This window comes from Rhinopithecus roxellana, chromosome 11 (assembly GCF_007565055.1).
Source record: "Rhinopithecus roxellana isolate Shanxi Qingling chromosome 11, ASM756505v1, whole genome shotgun sequence".
NCBI classification, from domain to species: domain Eukaryota; kingdom Metazoa; phylum Chordata; class Mammalia; order Primates; family Cercopithecidae; genus Rhinopithecus; species Rhinopithecus roxellana.
The window spans coordinates 44,263,213-44,288,402 of record NC_044559.1 but is presented as its reverse complement, the minus strand read 5'-3'; the positions used below and the strand labels follow the sequence as shown (position 1 = coordinate 44,288,402).

At 43.5% G+C, this 25,190-nt stretch overlaps 1 protein-coding gene across 4 annotated transcripts; it reads left to right on the top strand.

The window, feature by feature from the left end:
• Positions 1 to 1,803: 1,803 nt before the first annotated feature.
• OAT (ornithine aminotransferase) lies at positions 1,804 to 24,394 on the top strand. Of its 4 annotated transcripts, XM_030940652.1 has the most exons (13): positions 1,832 to 1,897; positions 5,271 to 5,463; positions 6,303 to 6,389; positions 8,036 to 8,242; positions 8,929 to 9,154; positions 12,834 to 13,058; positions 13,161 to 13,256; positions 16,221 to 16,348; positions 17,915 to 18,037; positions 18,694 to 18,822; positions 20,158 to 20,271; positions 21,008 to 21,152; positions 23,590 to 24,394. In XM_030940652.1, the coding sequence occupies exons 5-13, from the start codon at positions 8,956 to 8,958 to the stop codon at positions 23,748 to 23,750; spliced, it is 1,320 nt and encodes a 439-aa protein (XP_030796512.1). In that variant the 5' UTR covers positions 1,832 to 1,897; positions 5,271 to 5,463; positions 6,303 to 6,389; positions 8,036 to 8,242; positions 8,929 to 8,955; the 3' UTR covers positions 23,751 to 24,394. The 4 variants fall into 4 exon arrangements, with proteins under 4 accessions (XP_010355843.1, XP_010355832.1, XP_030796512.1 ...); XM_010357541.2 differs by lacking the exon at positions 5,271 to 5,463 and having other exon boundaries at positions 1,804 to 1,897; XM_030940650.1 differs by lacking the exon at positions 8,036 to 8,242.
• Positions 24,395 to 25,190: the final 796 nt, after the last annotated feature.

Below are 25,190 nucleotides of genomic sequence, written 5' to 3'. Positions count from 1 at the left end.
ATTGGGTGCTGTGGAGGAACATCAAAGAAATAACAGGCAACATTCTGCTGTCAGTGAGTTCCGGAGAGCCCATGGCCACAACAGTCTGAGAGAATGACCTTTGTCTAGGGCAGATGGAGCCCAGGAGGACTGAATCCCTTTTGGTGTCTTGTTCTGTACATCTGCAGATGTTGGCTCTGCTGTTCACAGCTCTGCACCCATATCACTTTCTTACCCCTACCATTTAGCATGGACTTTACTTTCTGCTTAGCTACGACTTATCTTAGCCAGTTATGTATGTTGAATGTCTTCCAACTGCTTCCCTACCCCGTCTCCACCCTTTTCCACCCTGCTGTGTGTCCTAGGAGGTTGACCTGTCTTAAAGGGCTCCCTTGGCCTCTGGCCTCCTAATGGCTTCAGCCCATGTGGAAGCCTGACAGGAGATGCTCATTATCCAGCTCCTTCCCATGCAGTTGCTGATGACTTTGGTGACCAGATAGCCTTTCCCACACTCCTCTCTTTGGGTTCTGGAATTCTGGAAACCCCTCTTGGAGGCTGTTAGGCCTAGGGTGGATAATGGCCCTCCCTGGTGCATGAGATCCTGGTTATTTCTCCATCCCTTGTGGTTTACTTGCCTACACTGATTGATGGATTGGTTGATTAAGATGGTCTTGCTTTGTTCCCCAGGCTGGAGTGCAGTGGTGCAATCATAGGTCACTGCAGCCTCAACCTCCTGGGCTCAAGTGATCCTCCCACCTCAGCCTTTGGATTAGCTGGGAACATAGGTGTGCCACCACACCAGATTAATTTTTAAATTTTTTATGGAGACGAGGTCTCACTGCGTTGCCCAGGCTGGTCTGGAACTCCTGGGATCAAGCAGTCCTCCTGCCTCGATCTCCCAAAGCGCTGGGATTACAGGCATGAGCCACGGGCCCCCACCACCACGTTTTAGGACATGTTCACATTGGAATGTGCCCTCTGTTTCCAGCTGGGCCCCTGACTGGTCACTGTGGTCTAATGGAATGTGGTGCTGGCAGCTGCCAGCGCCTGCCCTCTGAGAGGGGTGGCGAGGGGCACACAGGAACAGACTGCCCCTACTGTTGGATGACTGGGTTAAGTCGCTTTCCCTCTCTGGGTCTCTGTTTTCCAATATTTAACATAAATGTTGTGGGCTAAGTGAAATCCAAGTCCCTTCCAATTCTAACATGAGATTGTCTCGGAATATCTATTTTGTGTTCTGAATTTAATAATCGGTTGCAGAGGGCACCACAGGCAAATCTGTACTCTGAGTGGGTTGCTGCCACTCAATTATCTGACAGCAGCTGCAAACAGGTGGGCAGTGTGTTTTCCATAGGCAGCGACGACTTTTGGAGGTGGATTCAGAGGCACAACTAAGCTGCGCGGCGCATCAGGGTTCAAGGGCATGGGGCTCCCGCAGCTGTGGCTGTGGCAGAGCTGGGGCAGAGCTGGGGCTGGTCCCTCCCTCCGGGAGCAGAGGGCGGGCGGTCCAGTCTCACGTCTCTTGGCCTCCAGCCACACCCGGCCCGCGCAGGGGGCCCGACAGACTTTTCCATTTCGGGCATCAGTCTTCTAGTCAGCAAGAGCGGACAATGACCCTTCTCGTCCCGCCAGAGGAGGCGGCCGAGGGGCCTGAGCTCAGAGACAGGCCTTAGGGCTCAGGAGGCGCGAGCGCGGATCGAACCCGCGGGAGGAGCAAAGATCCCTGATGCGCGGCCGGGCAGGCGGGGCGGAGGACGGGGCCCACGCGATTGGTGCCCTGCCCTCCGCCCCAGCCAATGAATGGCGAGGGCGACTTGGGGGCGGGACGGAATCAGCCTTTAAGTTGCAGTGACGCGCTGGCGTCGCAGCTGCGCTTCGTAGACGCCGCGTGTCCGGGGTCGTACTCAGGCGCCGTCAGGTACCGCCCGGGCGCCGCAGTCTTGGGGCTCTGGCTTGGGCCCTGGCCGGGGTTCCCTGGCGGCGGCGGGGGAGGCGGGCGGGCTCGGAGTGGCCGCGGCCGGGGTTCTGGGGATGCTGGCTGAGGGGGCGCGCTGGGCCTCGGCCGGGGAACGAGTGCCGCTTCCGCGGCCGGTTTACTCTGCGGGCGGCTCGGACCCAGGCGCCCTGGAGTCGCCGGCAGGCGCGCATCTTCAGGTGGCAGGGGCGTGGCGCCCCACGGCTTGCAGGCCCGAGTACTGGTTCCAGCCCAGAGCGGCCGACAGGCGGGCGGGCGGGTGGGGCGGGAGGCAGGGAGAGGCTGAGGATGTGGCAGCTCCGCCTGCCAGACCAGGCGGAGCCGCCGCCCCCTGCGCTCGCGGCCTGTGGAGGCCAGGACTCGGCTCACCCGGCCCGGAGACCCCGAGGCGCCCCGGGGTTCCGGGGAGGGAGGCCTTTGGGCACTCTCGGTTCCTGGGGTGGGCAGGGAGGCTGCGTTCTGGGGACGGGGGAGCTTTGCAGTAAACAGGTGGCCCTGGTCACGCGGCGGGGGCGCTGATGCAGCCTTGTAGGGCTGGGTCCTCCTGGCCTGCATCTGCGCCCTGCAGATCGGCCTGGCCATCGCTCCCCTCTTCCAGCCTGTGATTTTTTTTCTCCAGCTTCTGTCGAAATAAAGAAAATTGCGGAAGCAGAACCTTCCTTGCAGTAATGTGCAGGTTAATTAAATGGTGGGGGATGGGGGCAACAGGATTTTCAGCATGAAAACCTCCCTTTGAGGGCTTTTTGCAAATCCTGCTGAGCATCAATAAATGGGCCTGACCGGTGCCTTTCCTCGGTCGCCTTCCCGGGCCGGACGGGAGGGGTCATTGTCCGCCTTTTGCTGGTGAGAGGACTGAGCCCCGAAGTCACCTGGGCACTCGCCCCTGTGACCCACCGTCTCCTTTTGTCACTCTACATCTTACCTTTTTGGTGTTCAGTTTTACCTCTTAGATAAATTACGGTGATAAGGGGGAAAAGAGAGTGACTTTGGAATGAAGTGGCTTTACCTTAAGAAATGACTAATGTTCAGTTTCTAAATTCTAAATTTCTTCGTCTGGGATTGAAAGGGTTTCTGTGGATAAGCTAGTTCTTTCAGCTAACCCCGGAACTGTTCTTTAGATTGTAATCCATCACTCTCATCCATGTGAAATAACAATAGACTCCTTTCATTAGAGTATCCTGGTTCTGTCTTTAGATGAATCTTTTCATGAAAACAAGAGTTAAATTAAAAAGCTTATTTTTGGCCAGGCACGGTGGCTCACCCCTGTGTAATCCCAGTACTTTGGGAGGCCCAGGCAGGCGGATCACCTGAGGCCAGGAGTTTGAGACCAGCCTGGCCAACATGGTGAAACCCATCTCTACTAAAAATACAAAAATTAGCCAGACATCGTGGTGCGCGCCTGTAATCCCAGCTACTTGGGAGACTGAGGCAGGAGAATTGCTTGAATCCGGGAGGCAGAGCTTGCAGGGAGTTGAGATCATGCCACTGCACTCCAGCCTGGGCAACAGACTCCGTCTCAAAACAAACAAACAAACAAAAAAAACTTACAGTTTTGGGTTTACAGTTTTTCGTGGTGTTTAAGATTAGTTTTGCATCCCCCCCCCAAAGAAAAACCCAGTATAACTTTAAATAGTAAACATTTTTAAAAGATATTTTTTTCTTCAAAGCAACTGTCTTAATTTGTATTATCCCCATAGCTTGCCTTTATTACAGTTATTTGTGTGCATATTTTATGCCCTTTAGTGAGTTCTTGAGGACCAGTCAAATCTCAAACATTTACAAATAGCGATGAAAGCACTGAATTTGGATGTGTGTGGAGAATGTGCTGTAGTTGACCCCAATCCTTTCTGAGTAGTAAAACTAGTTGTTTGCCAATGATGCACTTGACTTGAATTTTAGCCAGAACACTGATTACGTAAAAGAGACTTCTGTTGGTAGAACTTTTTTTTTTTTTTTTTTTTTTTTTAAAGGCCTGTGTTTGTGAATGGTTACCTAAGGAAAAGTAAATATTTGTCAAAATAGCAAGAACAAATTTACTCCTCAAGTTGAATATTTTAAGTGGCTTTTGGATGACTTTGACTATTCTTTTAGAGTGAGAAAATAGTTTTTAAGAGTATAGGCTAAATTAACTTCAAAATGCAGCCTTTTGTGGAAATTCTACTGTAGGTATGTTCTGACATAGATGGATGGGCTAGATGGAGAGAGTAATGGTAGCCTGAAGGACTCTGTTAATTATGTGGATGAAACCTTCAGTGTTAGAATTCTAGCTTGCCAAGAGCAATTTGTTCTCATTTCCGTGACCTGAGTATGGGCCTCAGGTAGATGCATGACAGCAACCTGGAACACATTATTTTGACCTTTAAAGGCCATTAAATCTAATGAAGTAAACTCTTGATGAAGAGGTTAGTTATTCTAGAAGAGGTCAGACAGTGAACACCCCCTCTTAGAGTTAGACTCAACTTGGTCAGGGATAGGTGATCCCATAGTCTTGATCACTTGCTACCTTGACTCCCTCAGGAGTCCTAAGTAAGACTGACCTCATTTATTTGACAAAGGCCCACAGGATGCCCAACCTGGGCTAGGTTCTAGGAATGCAAAGTGAATTTTACTGTTTTTTAAAGGAGCTTAGAGTATAGACTTACAAGCATAAAAACAAGTGGCCTGAAGTGTTAGGACCCATTACAAGTCTGCACAGTCCCAGGGAGTCTTTAGGAGGGACTTAAATAGTAACTTCTATGGGGAAGGGTGAAAAAAAGCTAATGTGGATGCTAATTATGCATAGAAAAAATAACCAAATGTTAATGGTTATCATGCAAGTGTAAAATTGCAGGTAATTTTCTTGTCTGTGTTTTCTAATTTTTTGTCAACTGAAAAATGGTGTGTGTGTGTGTGTTTTTAAACAGTTTTAAAAAGAAATCATGGCACTGTTGATTCTGATATTTCAGAAGCTGGCTAGTTTTAAGGGCAAAAGGGAACTGAGTGGCCATTTTGTGCTGGATTTGGGCACAATAACATTAACCCATTTAATCCTCAGTAACGCTTCAACCTCATGTTACAGATGGGGAAATTGAAACTCAGAAAGATTGACAACATCACCCAGAGTTACTCTTAAGAATCACAGACAGAATTTAAAATCCCAGCCTCCACACTCTGTATTTTCCACTTGATTCTCCTGGTTTTGAAACCTTTGGGGAAGAAGATATTATTGATGTTGGCTATTTTTAAGTCCATCTTAATTCTGCCATAAGATTTCTCATACAGTGCCAAGGACAGTAACTTGAACACAGAAGGTTCTTTAATAGAAATGCATTTACAGGATTTTGATACGTCATGGTGCATCCAGTTTCTGACCTTTCCCAGTCGAATTAAATATCCAGACTTCATCTTAAAAACCTTAAGAATAGCTGACCCCGTGGTGTGCGCCTGTGGTCCCACCTGCTCCTGAGGCTGAGGCAGAAGGATCCCTTGAGTTTGAGGCCAACTTGGGCAACATAGCTGAGACTCCATCTGTAAGTGAAAAGAAGCAAAAACCTGGAGAATGAGTATTAGTAATGTTTTGAATGTTATTATTTTGTCACCAGTTATTCTTTAATAAAACTGCCTAAACTTGACAGCTAAATGAATTTTTCATTCCATTTCTGTTGGAAATTAGCTGTGCAGATAACTTTTATATAAAATAAGAATGTTGAATTTAGATAATCTCAAGATATATATATATTTTGAGACATGGTCTCACTTTATTGCCTAGGCTGGAGTGCTGGTGGCATAGATCGTGACTCACTACAGCCCAGAACTCAGGGCTCAAGAGATCTTTCCACCTTAGTCTCCTGAGTACTTGGTACTACAGGTACACGCCGCCACACCTGGCTAATTTTCGTATTTTTTATAGAGACAGGGTCTCCCCATGATCTTTAACTCCTGGGCTCAAGTGATCTGCCTTGGCCTCCCAAGTGCTGGGATAATAGGCGTGAGCCACCGTGCCTGGCCCTAGAAAGTTGTTACAGTTTAGAGCACCATTAAGTATTGCCTGAGTGTTTAACTGCTAATTTGATAGGCAAAAATTAATGTTCTAATTTTTTAGTTGATCAAACAATTCGTACTGAGTAAAACATAACCCAAGAAGGAAATCATACATGAGTATTTTAGACTTCGCAGTAGTATTTTGGGGAAGTTCTGTATATGGTACGATTAGACATTTTTGCTAGCAGCTACCTCCAGTTTGATGATTCTTACATCACTTTTTTTTTGATTGTTGGTACCCACCCCTTTGAGATAAAGTCTGATGAAAGTTATGGACCTTCTTCTTGGAAAAATATGAGTCTGCATATAATTCTGCATTTTATTTCAGGAGATTTTGGACTCTCTGCAGACTGTCCCTGGATTGTGGGTTAAAAATCTGTATTCTGGTCTGAACCGTGGGAAGAAAAAATAGTCGGTGAGTCTTTGGCAAACCGGAGTGCTGGATTTTGTTTAGTAATTGCAAATTCCTGAACATGCTGGATTTACTGGGTAGTGCCAAGTTTAAAGGGAAGTAAGCCAAACTCCAAGTATTATGTTTTGCTAATTTGGCAGCTCAAATCAAGAGTGCTGTGAGATTGTACATGGTTTGACTTGTCATTGGTAGACTTCTGTTGAAACATGAATTAACTAGTCGTTTAGAAAGTAAGTATAGATAGAATAAGTATGCCTAGTTTTTGGCAACTTTCTCCTAATCATGAATTTATCTTTAAGCTTTTTTTTTTTTTTTTCCTTCCAGAGGTGATTCCTATGCACATGCTCTAATTTCCTTTTAATTGTTAGTTTTTTTCATAGTTTAGTTTTTACTTCATGGCTTATCAGGATGCTTAATGGTAAATTGGGTACAAAGAGGTGTGTGAAGCCTTGTGGAGGGGCTGGTTTTAGGGCTGGGGATGACTGGGAGAGTAGCCCTGACTGTGCCTTATGTGATGGGGCAGCAGGGTAAACACCAGCCTGCTCAGTGATGTTTAAACTTTAATGCTCATACAAGTAACAGACTGTAGTTTGTAGTTGGACACTCTGTAGTTCTCAGTTACCTTTTGCTAACAATAGCTTTTTTTTTTTTTTTTTTTTTTTTTTTTTTTTTTGAGACAGAGTTTCACTCTTGTTGCTCAGGCTGGAGTGCAATGGTGCAATCTTGGCTCACTGCAGCCTCGGCCTCCAGGTTCAAGCGATCCTCCTGCCTCAGCCTCCTGAGTAGCTGGGATTACAGGCATGCACCACCACGCCTGGCTAATTTTGTATTTTCAGTAGAGATGGGATTTCTCCATGTTGGTCAGGCTGGTCTCAAACTCCCGACTTCAGGTGATCCACCTGCCTCGACCTCCCAATGTGCTGTGATTATAGGCATGAGCCACTGTACCCGGCCAACAATAGCTTTTATGCTACAGTTTTTTGAGGATAAGTTTTGTAGAAACAACCATCCTAGCAGAATAGATTGTTTTGTTTGGGAATCTCATATATATATATGTGTGTGTGTGTGTGTATGTGTGTATTTATGTATGTATGTATGTGTTTGGTCTAATTCAACTTACTGTGAACACTTTAAAGCTATTATAAGTTAGCATTCTTTTCCTAGTCTTTTTGCCTTTCACCTTTATTTGTGATAAATTTGACCTACAGAAGTTTTAGATATTTGTGGCTAAATAAAAGATTTTAGGCTGGGCACAGTGGCTCACACCTTTAATTCGAAAACTTTGGGAGGCCGTGGTGGGCGGATTGCTTGAGCCCAGGAATTCAAGACCAGTCTGGGAAACATGGCAAGACCCCCATCTCTATGGAAAATACAAAAATTAGCTGGGTGTGGTGGTGCCTGCCTGTAGTCCCAGCTACTAGAGAGGCTGAGGTCGGGTAATTGCTTGAGCCAGGGAGATTGAAGCTGCAGTGAACCGTAATCGTACCACTGCACTCCAGCCTGGATGACAGAGCGAGACCCTGTCCTCCCCACCCTTGAAAAAAAAAAAATAAAGATTTGACTTTTTGTAGTTTAGATCTTTGGTGTTAAGCAATTCCCATACCCCAGAAGTCAACTTTTCCTCTCCACACCTGTTGTTTTTATTTTAGGATGGTCCCTTTTATTTTGGTAGAAACCAAATTCTACCTTAATTGCTTCACTCTCCATATGCAAGGACAAACGAGTTGTCAATCCCGCTGTATCCTGCCCCATGCCTAGTCTCTGGCAGTCTTCTCTGATTTGGTCTCCCTGCCTCTGGTCTCTGCCCTACGGTTGTAGCTGTCTCATAGCATCGTGCCTGATGGTATTGAACTGTGGTAGGTGCTTAACAAATACTTAGTGTTTAGTACGTGTTCAGTCAACACACAGTTCATTAGCTCTGGAAAGAGTCTTACTCTTACTGATTGGTTGATTGATTGACTGATTGACAGGGTATCACTCTGTTGCCCAGGCTGGCCTCAAACTCTTGGGCTCAAGTGATCCTCCCGCTTCAGCCTCCTGAGCAGCTGGGGGCTACAGGCACAAACCATCACACCTGACTCAAGGTTCTCACTCTTTTTCTTTTCTTTTATAGAGACTGTGTTGCCCAGGCTGGTCTTTAACTCCTTGGCTCAAGCAATCCTCCCGTCTTGGCCTCCGAGGTGCTGGAATTACAGATGTGAGCTACTGCGCCTGGCTATTTTTTTTTATTCTTGAGACTGGGCCTTACTCTGTCTCTCGGGTTGGAGTACAGTGGCACAGTCTCAGCTCACTGCAGCCTCAACTTCCAAGCTTAAGCAATCCTCCCACCTCAGTCTCCCAAGTAGCTGGAACTACAGGTGCACACCACTACACCCAGCTAATTTTTCAATTTTTTGTAGTAATGGAGTGTTGCTGTGTTGCCCAGGCTGGTCTCAAATTCCGGGGGTCATGTGATCCTCTGGCCTCAGCCCCCCAAAGTGCTAAGATTATAGGCATAAGCTAAGGATTCTCACTCTTAATGCATTCTCTTTTCTTTGGACAGATCTGGTTTTTCTGCTTGAAGGACACAATGTTTTCCAAACTAGCACATTTGCAGAGGTTTGCTGTACTTAGTCGCGGAGTTCATTCTTCAGTGGCTTCTGCTACATCTGTTGCAACTAAAAAAACAGTCCAAGGCCCTCCAACCTCTGAAGACATTTTTGAAAGGGAATATAAGTATGGTGCACACAACTACCATCCTTTACCTGTAGCCGTGGAGAGAGGAAAAGGTACGTTTCAAATTAATCCATCTCTTCCCTTTTCTTGAAACCTTTTATAAAAAAAAATTGCTTCCATATTTTCTCAATATACATTTTTCTAGATGTATTTAATGTATATATTGCAGACACAGTTAATTCTTCTTTTTTGGTTTTGTTTTGTTTTTTTTTTTGAGATGGAATCTCACTCTGTCACCCAGTCTGGAGTACAGTGGCACAATCTGGGCTCACTGAAACCTCCACCTCCCGGGTTCAAGCGATTCTTCTGCCTCAGCCTCCTGAGTAGCTGGGACTATAGGCATGCGCCACCACACCCGGCTAATTTTTGTATTTTTTTTTTTTTTTTTTGAGAAGGAGTCTCACTCTGTCACCCAGGCTGGAGTGCAATGGCCGGATCTCAGCTCACTGCAAACTCCGCCTCCCGGGTTTACGCCATTCTCCTGCCTCAGCCTCCCGAGTAGCTGGGACTACAGGCGCCCGCCACCTCGCCCGGCTAGTTTTTTGTATTTTTTTAGTAGAGACGGGGTTTCACCGTGTTAGCCAGGATGGTCTCGATCTCCTGACCTCGTGATCCGCCCGCCTCGGCCTCCCAAAGTGCTGGGATTACAGGCTTGAGCCACCGCGCCCGGCCAATTTTTGTATTTTTAGTAGAGATGGGGTTTCACCCATGTTGGCCAGGCTGGTCTTGAACTCCTGACTCTGTGATCCTCCCACCTTGGCCTCCCAAAGTGCTGGGATTACAGGGGTGAGCCACTGCACCCGACCAGTTAATTCATTGATTGAGTGTCTAGTGCTGCTGTGTTAGGTGCTATGGAGGCTTCAAAGAGGAACCATTGTCTTTGTCATGTGGACCTTACCAAGAGGGAATGCAAGAGAAATAAGGAAAGTATGGTCATATTGCTGTCATTTTTTTCTTTTAACTTTTATTTTGGCGTAATTTTAGACTTAAGAAACGTTGTAACAAGTAGTTACTAACATTTTTCTTTGACTCTTCTCCCAGATTTTCCAAGTGCTAACGTTTTACTGCTTTGGTCTTAGTGTGTTCACTCCCTTCTTTTCTCCCCTCCCACGCCTGCATATTGTACATTGTTTTCTGACCTGTTTTGAGAGGAAGTTACAGACATGACTCTCCCTTTTTTTTTTTTTTTTTTTGAGATGGAGCGTCGCTTTGTCGCCCAGGCTGGAGTGCAGTGGCACGATCTCGGCTCACTGCAAATTCTGCCTCATGGGTTCAAGCGATTATCACACCTCAGCCTCCAAGTAGCTGGGATTACAGGCACGTGCCGCCACACTTGGCTGATTTTTGTGTTTTTAATAGAGATGGGGTTTCACCATGTTAGCCAGGCTGCTCTCCAACTCTTGTGACTTCAGGTGATCCACTCGCTTCGGCCTCCCATAGTGCTGGGATTACAGGTGTGAACCACCACGCCTGGCCATACATGACGTCTCTTTTTTTTTTTGATAAGAAGTTTCACTCTTGTTGCTTAGGCTGGAGTGGTGCAATGGCATGATCTTGGCACACTGCAACCTCTACCTCTCGGGTTCAAGTGATTCTCCTGCCTCAGCCTCCCAAGTAGCTGGGACTACAGGCCCACACCACCACGTCCAGCTAATTTTTGTATTTTTAGTAGAGACAGGATTTCATCATGTTGGCTATGCTGGTCTTGAACTCCTGACCTCAGGTGATCCACCCGCCTCAGCCTCCCAAAGTGCTGGGATCATAGGCATGAGACACCACACCCTGCCACATGACATTTCTTTACCCATAGATACTTAGTGTGTCTTTCCTAAAACACAATGACTTTTTGAGATAGGGTCTCATTCTGTTGCCCAGGCTGGAGTACAGTGGTGCGATCATGGCTCACTGTAGCCTGGAACTCCTGGCTTCAGGTGATTTTCCCACCTCAGCTTCCCAAGTAGCTGGGACCACAGGTGTGCCCCACCATGCCTGGCTTATTTTTTGTAGAGATTAGATTTTGCCATGTTGCCCAGGGGGATCTTGAACTCCTGGTCTCAAGTGATCCTACCGCCTCAGCCTCCCACAGTGCTGGGATTGCAGGTGTGAGCCACTGTGCCCAGCTGACTTTCTCTTCTATAACTATAGAGTAGTTGTAAAAATCAAGGACTTAACACTGGTACAGCACCATGAGTCTGGAGACCTAATCCAGATGTTGTTTGTTCTCCTTTGTAACAAAAGAAAAACCTCCGCTGAGCTGCATTCAGTTTTCATGTTTAGGCTTCTTTAACCCAGAACAGCTCCTCGATTCTTCTTGGCTGTCTTGCTCTTCTTTCCCTTTGTGTTAAGTATCTTGTGGGGACAGAGTGTAAAACTCTGTAAATACCCAGTTACTCGTGAACTTTTACGCACAATTTTAGCATCCACTAATGATTCTTGCCTGAATAAATGATTACTGTGATAGTTGCCAAATGGTGATTTAATCTACAATTTGGAATAAATAACGGCCTTAACCAAATAAAACTAAAATTTATTACTTAGCTTTGTACCAGAAAATGACAATATAAGAGTATCACACATTTTTGTCATTTGCCTGTATTTTATTTGGTGCCAGTGTTATAGACATATCTTCTTTTGAACTATGGAAAATCTGTTTCATATTACATGACACGGCAGCATTGTTTTACTTTCCCGCTAGCAATGTATGAGAGTGCCAATTTCTTCAGATCCTGTCAAAACTTGTTTTTTTAATTATAACCATCTCAGGGAGTGTGAGATGGTATCTCATTGTGGTTTTAACTTGCATTTTCCTAATGATTAGTGACGTTGAACATCTTTTCATGTGTTTCTTAGCCATTTGTATATCTTCTTTGAAGAAACAGCTATTCAAGTCTTTCTTCATTTCTTAAATTGGGGTTGTTTGTCCTTTTGAAATTGAGTTGTAAGAGTTCTGGAAGTTAGATCTTATCAGACACATGATTTACAATTTTTTTTTTCCATCCTAAGGGTTATTATAGACTATTTCTCATAATTTTTGTCTGTTATGTATAACTTCTGCTTTTTTATTTTAAAATTTTATTTATTTATTTTATTTTATTTATAGGCAGGATCTTGCTCTGGTGCCCAGGCTGGAGTGCAGTGGCACAATCTCAACTCACTGGATCCTCTACCTCCCAGGCTCAAGCAATCCTCCCACCTCAATCTCTGTAACTGGGACCATACCCATGCCCAGCATTTTTCTGTAGAGTCAGGGGTTTTGCTGTGTTGTCCAGGCTGATCTGGAACTCCTGGGCTCAAGCGATCCCTGCCTTGGTCTCCCAGTGCTAGGATGACAGGCGTGAGCCATGGCTCCTGGCCTAACTTCTCCTCTTAAATTCTAATTTTGGGTCCTAAATCTTAGAATTAGGTAAAGGTTTTACTCCAGAGTTTATAACCTTTTTGTGTTATTTTTGTTAAATGTGTATTTTGAAGCCAGGCAGACAAAATACAATTCTTAATAATTCCTTACAAATCAAAGTTTATTATGCCTGAGCTAAAACAAGCTTTAACTACAAATGTATAAATACTACATATATATATATAACTACATATAACTATAACTATATATATATAACTACAAATATATAAATAGAGGTTCATACGTAGGCATTCAGCGGGCTTGCTTGCACTCTTAATCTTTGGGCTTCATGCCACATAGTAATTGTCTAAAATAATTTTCCTTTCTTATGTATTTAGGTATTTACTTATGGGATGTAGAAGGCAGAAAATATTTTGACTTCCTGAGTTCTTACAGTGCTGTCAGCCAAGGGCATTGTCACCCCAAGATTGTGAGTGCTCTGAAGAGTCAAGTGGACAAACTGACCTTGACATCTAGAGCCTTCTATAATGACGTACTTGGTGAATATGAGGAGTATATCACTAAACTTTTCAACTACCACAAAGTTCTTCCTATGAATACAGGTAAAACATTTCCTTTTTTTGTTAAATACCCTCAAAAATAACCTTTTTATTTTTTGATAGTTTAACATTTTAAAAAATCCAAACATTTTTCTCTCCTGATAGGAGTGGAGGCTGGAGAGACTGCCTGTAAACTAGCTCGTAGGTGGGGCTATACCGTGAAGGGCATTCAGAAATACAAAGCAAAGATTGTTTTTGCAGGTATGTGAAATTAAATATTAATTTCTGTGATTGAAACATACAATATAATTTACTGTGGCCAGACGTGGTGGCTCATGTCTATAATCCTAGCACTTTGGGAGGCCAAGACAGGAGGATTCTTTGAGCCCAGGAGTTCAAGACCAGCCTTCTGAGCAACATAGAGAGACCCTGTCTCTATTTAAATTAAAAAAAGAAAAAATACATATATATATATATACACACACACACATGTATTTATATATTTTATATATAAAAAACGTTATATATATAATTTATTGTTTTAATTTACTGATGAAATACTTGTAATATGTTTTGCCTAGTACATGGTACGTATTTGCTGAATGTTTCATAACAATTAATGAGGGATTTCCTCTTCTTGGAGATTATTTCTTCATTTATGGGTTTTTCTTTCTGAACTCCCTATTCCTTTCATTTGCCTGGTCAGATTTTCTTTATAGCAGTTATCCAGTTAATTAGACAGTCTTACTGGTGGAGGGTTTGTGTTGGGTGCTGGGGTTGGGTGAAGTTAGTGTGGGGCCATGGCCTATGTAGACTGTGGTTTGAATCTTGATATTGGAGGTGCTGTTATGCCATGTTCCTCTTAGAAGCTGTTGGAAAGAGGAGGCTTGGAGTTGCCCTTGTTAGGCTTCTGGGACTGGTTGAAAGGAATAACTTGAATTTTGGTTAGGGAGACTAGTAATTAATTGAGTGGATGTAGTTTGACTGTTGGATTCTTTATATGATGTTCACTTGTTTTTTAAGCTTTATTTTTTTAAAAACAAGTATGTATAGATTTGTCGCTATAATGGTCAAAGTTCATTCTTGTGATCATTGAAATCATTAAATATTCTGCCATGTGAACACATGCAGTTAAATGATAAACCCCATAACGTAATAAAATCCAGAGTTCAACTGAAGGCCAGAGGTAATTGGTATTTGAGGGGACAGATTGGTATTCCCAAAGAAGAAATCTTTGCAAAACTCTGTAACTTGCTATTTAAAAATCTTGTGCTTTCATTGTAGGACAACATAACTGTCTCTTGCAAACAAAAATGGTGTTTCTGGTGACTTTCATTCTTATAGACTGTGTCCAGTCTCTTTCTTAATAGCAAAGGGTGCAAAGATGTTTTCACCTGAGTATTGAAAGAAGCTGGTGAGTCAGTGGGGTGGAGAGGCAGAGGAAGACTGTCCCTAACTGTAAGTCCCTTATACCGGCAGGGTAAGTGACCGAGGATGAGGTTCCTGAGGCTAGGCAGGGGAAAGAAAATAGGCTTATGGTCTAATCAGTGCATTTCTTCTTAAACAAACCTAGTCAAAATCAATGTGCTATTGTTTGTGGACAAGTAAAAGAAGAGATTACTTGTAGGTAAGGGATGCTGGTGAAAGACGCTTTGCAAGAATAGTAATTAGAAACAAGATGAAGCCAAAATACTATATTCCAGCACTGATTAATTGAGTTGCTGCTGGCAGAGATGGTAAGAAGATAAAAACATTCATGATGTCACAAACTCCCAACCTCTCTGTTATTTTACATGGTGTCTTTCCTTCTTGAATTTAACCCTCTCTGAAACTATCCAGCTCACTTGCTTTACTGGTTTATGTTAGGTGTTTTTTCCCTACTAGAAAGGAAGCTCCCTGAGGACAGAAATCTTGCCAGTTGTGATCCTGATCTATTTCCCAACATTTTTTTTTTTTTTTTTGAGGCGGAGTTTCACTCTTGTCACCTAGTCTGCAGTCTGGAGTGCAATGCGCAATCTTGGCTGACTGTAACCTCCGCCTCCAGGGTTCAAGCGATTCTCCTGCCTTAGCCTCCTGAGTAGCTGGGATTACAGGTGCCCACTACCACGCCCAGCTAATTTTTGTATTTTTAGTACAGACAGAGTTTTGCCATGTTAGCCAGGCTGGTCTTGAACTCCTGACCTCAGGTGATCTGCCTGCCTCGGCCTCCCAAAGTGCTGGGATTATAGGCGTGAGCCATCGCACCTGGCTTCCCCAACATCTTTATTATTATTATTATTTTTATTTTTTGAGACAGAGTCTTGCTCTATTACCCAGGTTGGAGTGCAGTGGTGCGATCTCGGCTCACAGCAACCTCTGCTTCCTGGGTTCAAGCGATTCTCGTGTCTTAGCCTCTTGAGTAGCTGGGACTACAGGTGTGCACCACTGTGCCTGGCTAATTTTTGTATATTTAGTAGAGATGGGGTTTCACCATGTTGGCCAGGCTGGTCTTGAACTCCTGACCTCAGGTAATCTGCCCGCCTCGGCCTCCCAAAGTGCAGGGATTACATACGTGAGCCAATATGCCCGGCCTATTCCCCAATATCTAAAACAATGCCTCACATAGTAGATCCTCAGTCACCTTTATTAATGGATAAAAATGTTCCAGAAGAAAGGGAAATCTCTGTCATTTAGCATCATAAAGGATTATAATATCAAGGAAGGCAAAATGGAAACGTGTTTGGATTGCTTGAAGATCTTTTCTCCAAATGAAATTGGAAATGCATTGTGTTGTTAGCTTGCAGTATTGGAGTTTTGAAAGGAAAACTGCTAATTGTCTGTGAAGGATATTCTCTTTCTCATATCAGTATCATGAATGCACCTTCTCTAGAAAACATGCATTGAAGACCTCAATTACCTCAATTGTTAGGGCTTGTTACTGGGTTGGGGATTATTGAAAGAAAAGTAAGTTATCTATCTTCAGGGTCTATATATTCCAGTCAAGAGGCTCAGTAGAGAGAAAAGACTAAAATAGGAGTTACAAGGCCAGACCTAGTGGTCTTGTGTCATCGGAGCCATGGTGTTTAACATCAGACTTTGTTTAACAGTTGAAAGCCCACTGAAGGCGCACTAAAGCAAGCCCTTGATTTATTTTTTGAGTCAAACTTCTTGTGGTGTTTTGTGGGGATAGTGCTTATTGAATTTTGGGTTTCTTTGAAATAATCGCTGTTTGTTTCTCCTTTCTAGCTGGAAACTTTTGGGGTAGGACTTTGTCTGCTATCTCCAGTTCCACAGATGCGACCAGTTACGATGGTTTTGGACCATTTATGCCGGGATTCGACATCATTCCCTATAATGATCTGCCTGCACTGGAGGTATTTCACTAGCATCATGGTGCTTAGCTCATTGTGAATAGAAATTAAAGCTGTTGAATATATGAATTCAAAATACATTATATGACAGCAATGCAAATTTATCTCACTTAAGTTAGGCCACGATTTCAGACTTGTTCTCAGTAGCGAGCAATTAGTTTCCAACGCAGAGAAAGCTGAGTTCTGTGATCTACTCTGTACAGCCCGCCAGCTACTTTAGATGTGTGTCCTTCATAACAATTAACTTGGGTATACCTGCTTACTTGCTAGGTAAAATTTCTGTTTTTAGCTAGCTTTTTAAAATTATGAAGTGAAAGACTTTTAAAGAAAGCCTTAAGTTGGCTTTAAAAAGCTATTTACTTTAGATTTAATTTAAGTAATTAATTTCTTTTTTTGAGACAGAGTCTCACTCTATCGCCCAGGCTGAAGTACAGTGGCACAATCTCGTCTCACTGCAAACTCCGCCTCCTGCGTTCAAGTAATCCTCCTGCCTCAGCCTCCCAAGTAGCTGGGACCACAGGCACACACCACCACACCCAACTCACTTTTCTATTTGCTTTAGAGACATGGTTTCACCCTGTTGGCCAGGCTGGTCTCGAACACTTGACTTCAAGTGATCTGCCCACCTTGGCCTCCCAAGGTGCTGGGGTGACAGGCATGAACCGCTGTGCCCAGCCAGATTTAATTTATACTACATTTATATATTAGAAAACAGGCTGGGCATGGTGGTACATGCCTGTAATCCCAGTGCTTTGGGAGGCCAGGGCTGGAGGAGCACTTGTGTTTAGGAGTTCAAGACCAGCCTGGGCAGCATAGGGAGAGCCTGTCTCCACAAAAAAATTTAAAAATCAAGGTCAGGCACGGTGGCTCACGCCTGTAATCCCAGCACTTTGGGAGGCCAAGGCAGGCAGATTGCTTGAGGTCAGGAGTTGAGACCAGTCTGGCCAACATGTCTCTGTCTCTGCTAAAAATACAAAAAAATTTAGCTAGGTGTGGTGGTGTGTGCCTGTAATCCCAGCTACTTGGGAGGCTGAGGCATAAGAATTGCTGGAACCCAGGACACAGAGGCTGCAGTAAGCCAAGATCGTGCTGCTGTACTTCAGCTTGGGTGACAGAGTGAGACTCCATCTCCAAAAAAAAAAAAAAAAGCCAAAATAAATAAAAAATTAGCTGGGCATGGTGTGCAGCTACTTGGGAGGCTGAGGCAGGAGGTTCACCTTGAGCCCAGGAGTTTGAGACTTTAGTGGGCCCTGTTTGTGCCGCTATACTCCAGCCTGGGCAACAGAATGAGGCAAAAAAGGAAATGTAGGCTAGTGTAACTTAAAGGTGAAGTATTTGGAGCTTCTGATAATTGAATGGCAGTGAATTTGAAGTCTTCCACTTCAAATTCTTGTGAAGTCAGAATTGATGTTAGTGCAAAAACTTGTTTTGCATTTGTGAAGTCAGAATTGATGTTAGTGCAAAAACTTGTTTTGCATACTTCATAGAAAATATGTGTGGTGTATGCTTTCAGATTTCCAAGTGTGGTAGAAAGAAGATTATTAAAACCTATTCCTATTTCTTTTGTAGCGTGCTCTTCAGGATCCAAATGTGGCTGCGTTCATGGTAGAACCAATTCAGGGTGAAGCAGGCGTTGTTGTTCCAGATCCAGGTTACCTGATGGGAGTGCGAGAGCTCTGCACCAGGCACCAGGTTGTCACGTTTGCTGTTTGTGATAAGACTGAATGGGCTCCTGCCCTTAAATTACTTTCCACTAGAGGGCGATGGCATTCTAAGAGCTTAAGTACTTTCTAGTGCTTAGAAACGACTTTTTCCTGTCTCTGGCCTTGTCCTGGGCCCTGTGCAGAGCTGCAGATTTGGCCTTAACAGCGTTTCCTTCCTCGCTGCTCTAAGAGCCTTTCACTGTGAGCCCCCCCAAGCCCTTTGTTGTATTCTCTCCTCCTTCCTCCCAGGGCTGATAGTAGTGTATTTTGTTTACCATTTGAGAGTTCTTGTCACATATTAAATGTTTGTGGAATAAACAAATAATTTGTTCCCAGAGGGTAGTTATGTCCAGAAAAGCCATACAAAACCCTCAGCTTTGCATCAGCACCTTTTCACTATGTAGAGCAGGGCAGAATGGGCCTCTAGGGAGATAGGGGCCTGACAAAGGAAATAGTTGGTGAGTCTACAAGATTCTCATAGAATAGTCTTGAAATTGTGTGTGTAGTTAAAACATTTTTACAAATCTGAGGGCACATCAGAATTACACATTTATTGTTGGTAGGGGGACAGTGAAATAAAGATGGCTATTTTCCCTGTGGAAATGAAAATGATCACTAATGGAGTTAAGTTTTTTTCTCCAATAGGTTCTGTTTATTGCTGATGAAATACAGACAGGATTGGCCAGAACTGGTAGATGGCTGGCTGTTGATTATGAAAATGTCAGACCTGATATAGTCCTCCTTGGAAAGGCCCTTTCTGGGGGCTTATACCCTGTAAGTTTCATGTCCCCCCTCTTTCCATTTCCTCCTCTTGTAAAATATACCCCTAAAGTATTTATACATCAGCTGATTGTGACAATAATGCCTTTCAGATGGTTTGATTTTACCAAGTGTGCTGTAGGCCACTTGGAATATCTGTAATAAAAACATTTGCACTTTGGGAGGCCGAGACAGGCGGATCACGAGGTCAGGAGATCAAGACCATCCTGGCTAACACGGTGAAACCCCGTCTCTACTAAAAATACAAAAAAAAAAAACTAGCCGGGCGAGGTGGCGGGCGCCTGTAGTCCCAGCTACTCGGGAGGCTGAGGCAGGAGAATGGCGTAAACCCGGGAGGCGGAGCTTGCAGTGAGCTGAGATCTGGCCACTGCACTCCAGTCCGGGCGACAGAGCGAGACTCCGCCTCAAAAAAAAAAAAAAACATTTAAGGTACCAGTGTGTGACCCACTTACTTATTGCCTGAAGAATTGAGTGTGCCTTGGAATTTGCTATGACATTGGATTTGGGTGGAAACAATTTACCCTCAGAGGACTCCTGTAGACTCCTGTCCTTTTCTCCAGTGTTCAGAAGCATGGCATATTACTAACTGTTTAAAACCATGACGGGTGAACATAGAAACTGAAGAAATTAATGTTTGTTGTAGTTCATGTCTTGGGTTTGCCTTTCAGAGCCAGTAATTGTTACTGCATCAGAGGTCTCTGAAGTATAGATGGTTTTGCTGAACAGACAAAACTTTTGCTAGAAAGAATTGCTCAGCTTTGGTTTTTAAGCATTTAAACAAAGCATTTCATCTCGACCTGGGAAGGAATTGTGAAATTACATCATTGCAGAAATAGCTTTTCTCTTTTAGTTGCAAACTATATTGTTTTGTGCCATTTGCACCTGAAGTATTTGTAATGTTTTAGGGTATGACTTAGTTTGTTGCCAGTAGTTTTAGGCTGGCTGATGTAAACTCTTGTTGAAGTCATTAAGTATCAGCTTCTTGGCCGGGTGCAGTGGCTCATGCCTGGAATCCCAGCACTTTGGGAGGCTGAGGCAGGCAGATCACCTGAGGTCATGAGTTCGAGACCAGCCTGGCGAACTTGGTGAAACCACATCTCTACTAAAACTACAAAAAAAAAAAAAAATTGCGTGTGTGGTGTGGTGGTGGGCGTGTGCAATCCCAGCCACTTGGAAGGCTGAGGCAGGAGAATTGCTTGAGTCTGGGAGGCAGAGATTGCAGTGAGCTGAGATCACGCCACTGCACTCCAACCTGGGTGACAGTGAGACTCTGGGGATAGTAGAATGCTTAGTGCTGACAAATGACGTGGTGAATTGACCGTCTTTCAGGTGTCGGCAGTGCTATGTGATGATGACATAATGCTGACCATTAAACCAGGGGAGCATGGATCCACATATGGTGGCAATCCGCTAGGCTGCCGAGTGGCCATCGCAGCCCTTGAGGTAAAAACTGATACAGCCACACAGTGTCTATTCTTTAAAGCAATGTTGAAGTGATTTTTAATTCGGGCCCACTGGTATAATAAGACATTCAATAAGAATCCCAAATATTAGAAAACATGAAGTACAGAGGAAAAATTTTAGGAACAAGATACTCTCAAAAAGGAATGTAAACTTGGCCTAGTAGACTGGGTTTCCTCTGTGGGCTTCCTGAGTTCACAGACACCTGGTGCTTTGGGTTCTTTGGCCCTGGCTGGTCCTCGCAGAACTCTCAACTGTGACCCACCTACCAGCCCCGTCTTTGCTTAGCAAGCAAGTCTTCTTTTAAGTGTATTCATAATATTTTCAGACTGATTTTCTTAAGTGCCTGCTGAAGGCATGCAATTATTATGTAATCTCTGAGGATAGATCTTTGTGGAGGGGAAGAAACTATTGCAGTTTAAGAATTACATTTTCTCCGTTGACGTATTCAATTAATGACAGTATGTGAGTTGGATTAAATAATCTTTAATCCTTATTTTGCCATGAATGATTGGCAATAGATTTGTGACAAAGGCAAGGCTCTGAGCTAGTGTATGTTTAATTAGAAATTAATACAGGCTTTGAAAAATAGCAATGAAAGTTAAGTTCCTCTGGTCTTGAGGCATGTGTTTCCTGTCCTTACAGTCCCCGTTGTCATCCAAAGAACAACAAAAAAAAGGCCAGTCTTAACATTTATATAATTTTTTTTTAAATGTAGGTTTTAAAAGAAGAAAACCTTGCTGAAAATGCAGAAAAATTGGGCATTATCTTGAGAAATGAACTCATGAAGCTACCTTCTGATGTTGTAACTGCCGTAAGAGGAAAAGGATTGTTAAATGCTATTGTTATTAAAGAAACCAAAGGTATGGAGATAAAACATTTACTCAAGATAGTTTTTTTAGAAAGATCTAAAATACACTTGGTATTTTATTTTATTTATTTATTTATTTTTCGAGATGGAGTCTTGCTCTGTCTTCCAGGCTGGAGTGCAGTGGTGCGATCTTGGCTCACTGCAGCCTCTGCCTCCTGAGTTCAAGCAGTTCTCTGCCTCAGCCTCTTGAGTAGCTGGGATTGATTACAGGTGCATGTCACCACGCCCGGCTAATTTTTGTATTTTTGATAGAGACGGGGTTTCACCATATTGGCCAGGCTGATCTCGAACTCCTGACCTTGTGATCCGCTTGCCTTGGCCTCCCAAAGTGCTGGGATTACAGGCGTGAGCCACCATGCCCAGCTACACTTGTTTTTTTTTTTTTTTTTTAAAGATGGAGTCTTGCTCTGTCGCCAGGCTGGAGTGTAATGGTGCCATCTCGGCTTACTGCAACCTCCAGTGCCCTGGTTCAAGCGATTCTCCTGCCTCAGCCTCCCAAGTAGCTGGTATTATAGGCACATGCCATCATGCCCAGGTAGTTTTTGTATTTTTAGTAGAGGCGGAGTTTCACCATGTTGGTCAGTATGGTCTCGATCTCCTGACCTCATGATCTGCCCGCCTCGGCTTCCCAAAGTGCTGAGATGACAGGCATGAGCTACCGTGCCCAGCCACACTTGGGATTTTAATTGGTTGTTGGTTCTGTTTGAAACTGTTGACTGACATAATGACCAAGCCTTTTAGATAGATTATTGTCTGATTTATAATTACATTAAGAGTATAAAAAATATAGCTCTTTTCTAAATGAAGGCACATTTAACCAGTTTGACTCTTGTTCCTTTAAGACATTGGTTTTTCTGCCTTAAGTTAGGCAGTATTTAGAGAGTTCAAGTATTTTTGTTGGTGAGACTGGACTAGAAAGTGTCCTCTTTGCTATCCTTCCCTCCCTCACTTTCATGCTTTGTGTCAGTAGAGGTTATAGGAGCAGCAGTAATAATGACATGAGTGACAGTGATGGTGTCGATAATAAAAGTAATGTTGGCTGTCACTTAATTGGGTGTTTTAGTACATCCTTTGTAACCCTTAAGTGTTCCTTGCTGGATTTTCTTGTGATAACTCTTCCTTTTAAAGCAACGATTCCAACCTCCCAACCTTGGCTGCACTTAAAGAATCACCTGGGGAGCTTTTTAAAAAAATGAGTCAAAGCCTGGCCTTACCCCAGGGATTCTGATTTGACGCATCCGGGGTGGGGCACGGGCATTAGCAATAGCCTTTAAGGTGATTCTGATGTGTAGCCAGGTTGAGAATCGTTGCCATAAAATCTTGAGCTCAGGAAGCGAGTCCCTTTTCAGAATGTGTAGTGTTCACTGGGTTTTGAGTATTGCCTATTTTATGTTAGTTAATCATCTGTATCATATCCAAGTTCCTTTTTTTCTTTTTTAAAATTTTATTTATTTTGTTTATTTATTTTTTGAGACAGAGTCTCGCTCTGTGGGGCTCGAGTGTCTGTCGCCAGGCTGGAGTGCAGTGGCGTGATCTTGGCTCACTGTGACCTCCACTCCTGAGTTCAAGGGATTCTCCTGCCTCAGCCTCCTGAGTAGCTGGGACTACAGGCGTGCGCCACCACGCCCAGCTAATTTTTGTATTTTTAGTAGAGGTGGGGTTTCACCATGTTGGCCAGGATGGTCTCGATCTCTTGACCTCGTGATCTGCCCACCTCGGCCTCCCAAAGTGCTGGGATTACAGGTGTGAGCCACCATGCCCAGCCCATACCCAAGTTCTTTTGCATTAGTTCCTTGTGTGATTAATATAGCCGCCTTAGCACTTTTGTTTGTCTTTTTTTTTTTTGGCCTGATCTTTTTCATTTATGAAACACTATGATATGTCTAATCATATCATTCAAACCTAGTTATGTGCTTGCTGAAAAGTGAAAAGTAACTTCATTTTTAGGAGTAAAAACAAACCAAGCTTGCAACTCCAAGCTTCCCTTCCTTTTTTATTTTTTTAAATTTTTTTTAAGATGGTGTCTTGCTCTGTCACCAGGCTGGAGTGCAGTGGCGCGATCTCTGCTCACTGCAACCTCCACCTCCTGGGTTCAAGCGATTCTCCTGCCTCAGTCTCCCGAGTAGCTGAGACTACAGGTGCGCTCCATGACACCCAGCTAATTTCTGTATTTTTAGTAGAGACGGGGTTTCATCATGTTGGCCAGGATGGTGTTGATCTCTTGACCTTGTGATCTGCTCGCCCCAGCCTCCCAAAGTGCTGGGATTACAGGTGTAAGCCACCACTCCCAGTCCAAGCTTCCCTTATTTGAGCAAGTTCTGGGAATTTTGTTTTCCAGACTTTCCAAAGACTGCACTTTGCCCATACATATGGCAAGGGATGTTTAAACATTTATCTTTGAGCATGTATGTTTTACTATTTTTCTTTAGATTGTGATGCTTGGAAGGTGTGTCTACGACTTCGAGATAATGGACTTCTGGCCAAGCCAACCCATGGTGACATTATCAGGTTTGCGCCTCCGTTGGTGATCAAGGAGGATGAGCTTCGAGAGTCCATTGAAATTATTAACAAGACCATCTTGTCTTTCTGAGGGTAGCCAGCTGTTTTCAGTGGTCTCTGGGAGCCAGCTGGAGACAGGTGGTCTTGTAAAAGCTTTGTTCTTAATGCGGGCACATTCCACTCCCATGAGTCTTCAAAAACTTTTTTTTTTTGAATATATGTTTTTTTCAGTTGATACATAATAGAACAACGTTTCTGACCCTGCCATTTGCTTTGTAACGTAACTAAGAGAATGTAATGGCATATATATTCAGTGACAGTGTTTTGATGTGAATGTGTACTTTCTAAGTGAAATGCATCTATATACAGACAGCCTCTAAAGCAAGTTCTTCAGTATAATTTATATATGTTTTTATAATTTCCTCAGTGGTATAAGTGTTTTATATTTGAAAAAGTTATCTCTGGGGTATTACATAAAAGGCTTCACCTTATAAAATGAAATCATTGTTATTGAATTTTAGGAAGGATTAATGGTTAAGTGTATATAAAATACTAACATTAAGTAAACTTCATATTGGCCAACACCAGGGTTGTATTCTATGGATGTCATTATTTTGAATTAAGAATTAGTGTTTAACATTCCTAAATTGTTTTGAGTGCTTGATTATAATTTGTAAAAAATGTTTATTTTCAATATTTCTTTAAATTTAAAATAAAGCTTATATTTCAGATGTCTGTTTTGTGATGAGTATTAACCTTAAAAAGAAGAAGCTGAGGCAAAATTAATACAGAATGTTTAGGTGGGCCAAGGCTGGGGACTGCAGCTCAGGACACACTTCCAGGTTGCCCTGGAGAGTTCTCCAGAGAACATTTTTTAAAGAAAAAGGATAGATCAGCTGCTCTTATGCCCTCTACTGACACAAGGTGAAGGGGTGATTACAAAAGTTGTTTGTCAGGAATTCTCATAGGTTTACAGAACTCACTTTGGTTAGTGATTGGCTGTATGCTGTTGAACTGTAGGGTGTATGGCATTTGATAGATACTTGGTTTCAAGAGGTAATTATTTAGCTTGGGAGAGAGTGACCTGACTACAGTTTCATTCTAACGCTTCTCTGGGCCTCATAATTTAGTTTTTATTTATTTATTTTTTGAGACGGAGTCTCTCTCTCTCTGTCACCCAGGCTGCAGTGCAGTGGTGTGATCTTAGCTCACTGCAGCCTCCACCTCCTGGGCTCACATGATTCTCCTGTCTCGGCCTCCTGAATAGCTGGGATTACAGGTGTGTACCACCACACCCGGCTAATTTTAGTATTTTCAGTAAAGATGGGGTTTCATTAAGTTGACCAGGCTGGTCTTGAACTCCTGGCCTCAGGTGATCCCCCCGCCCCCGACTCAGCCTCCCAAAGTGCTGGTGTCAGCCACCATGCCTGACCTGGGCCTGATAGTTTAAAGGGGCTCACGTTCTTCAGATACAAGATTTCTTTATTCCCCATGTCACTGTACTATTACTGCAGTATTATCAGTTACATTT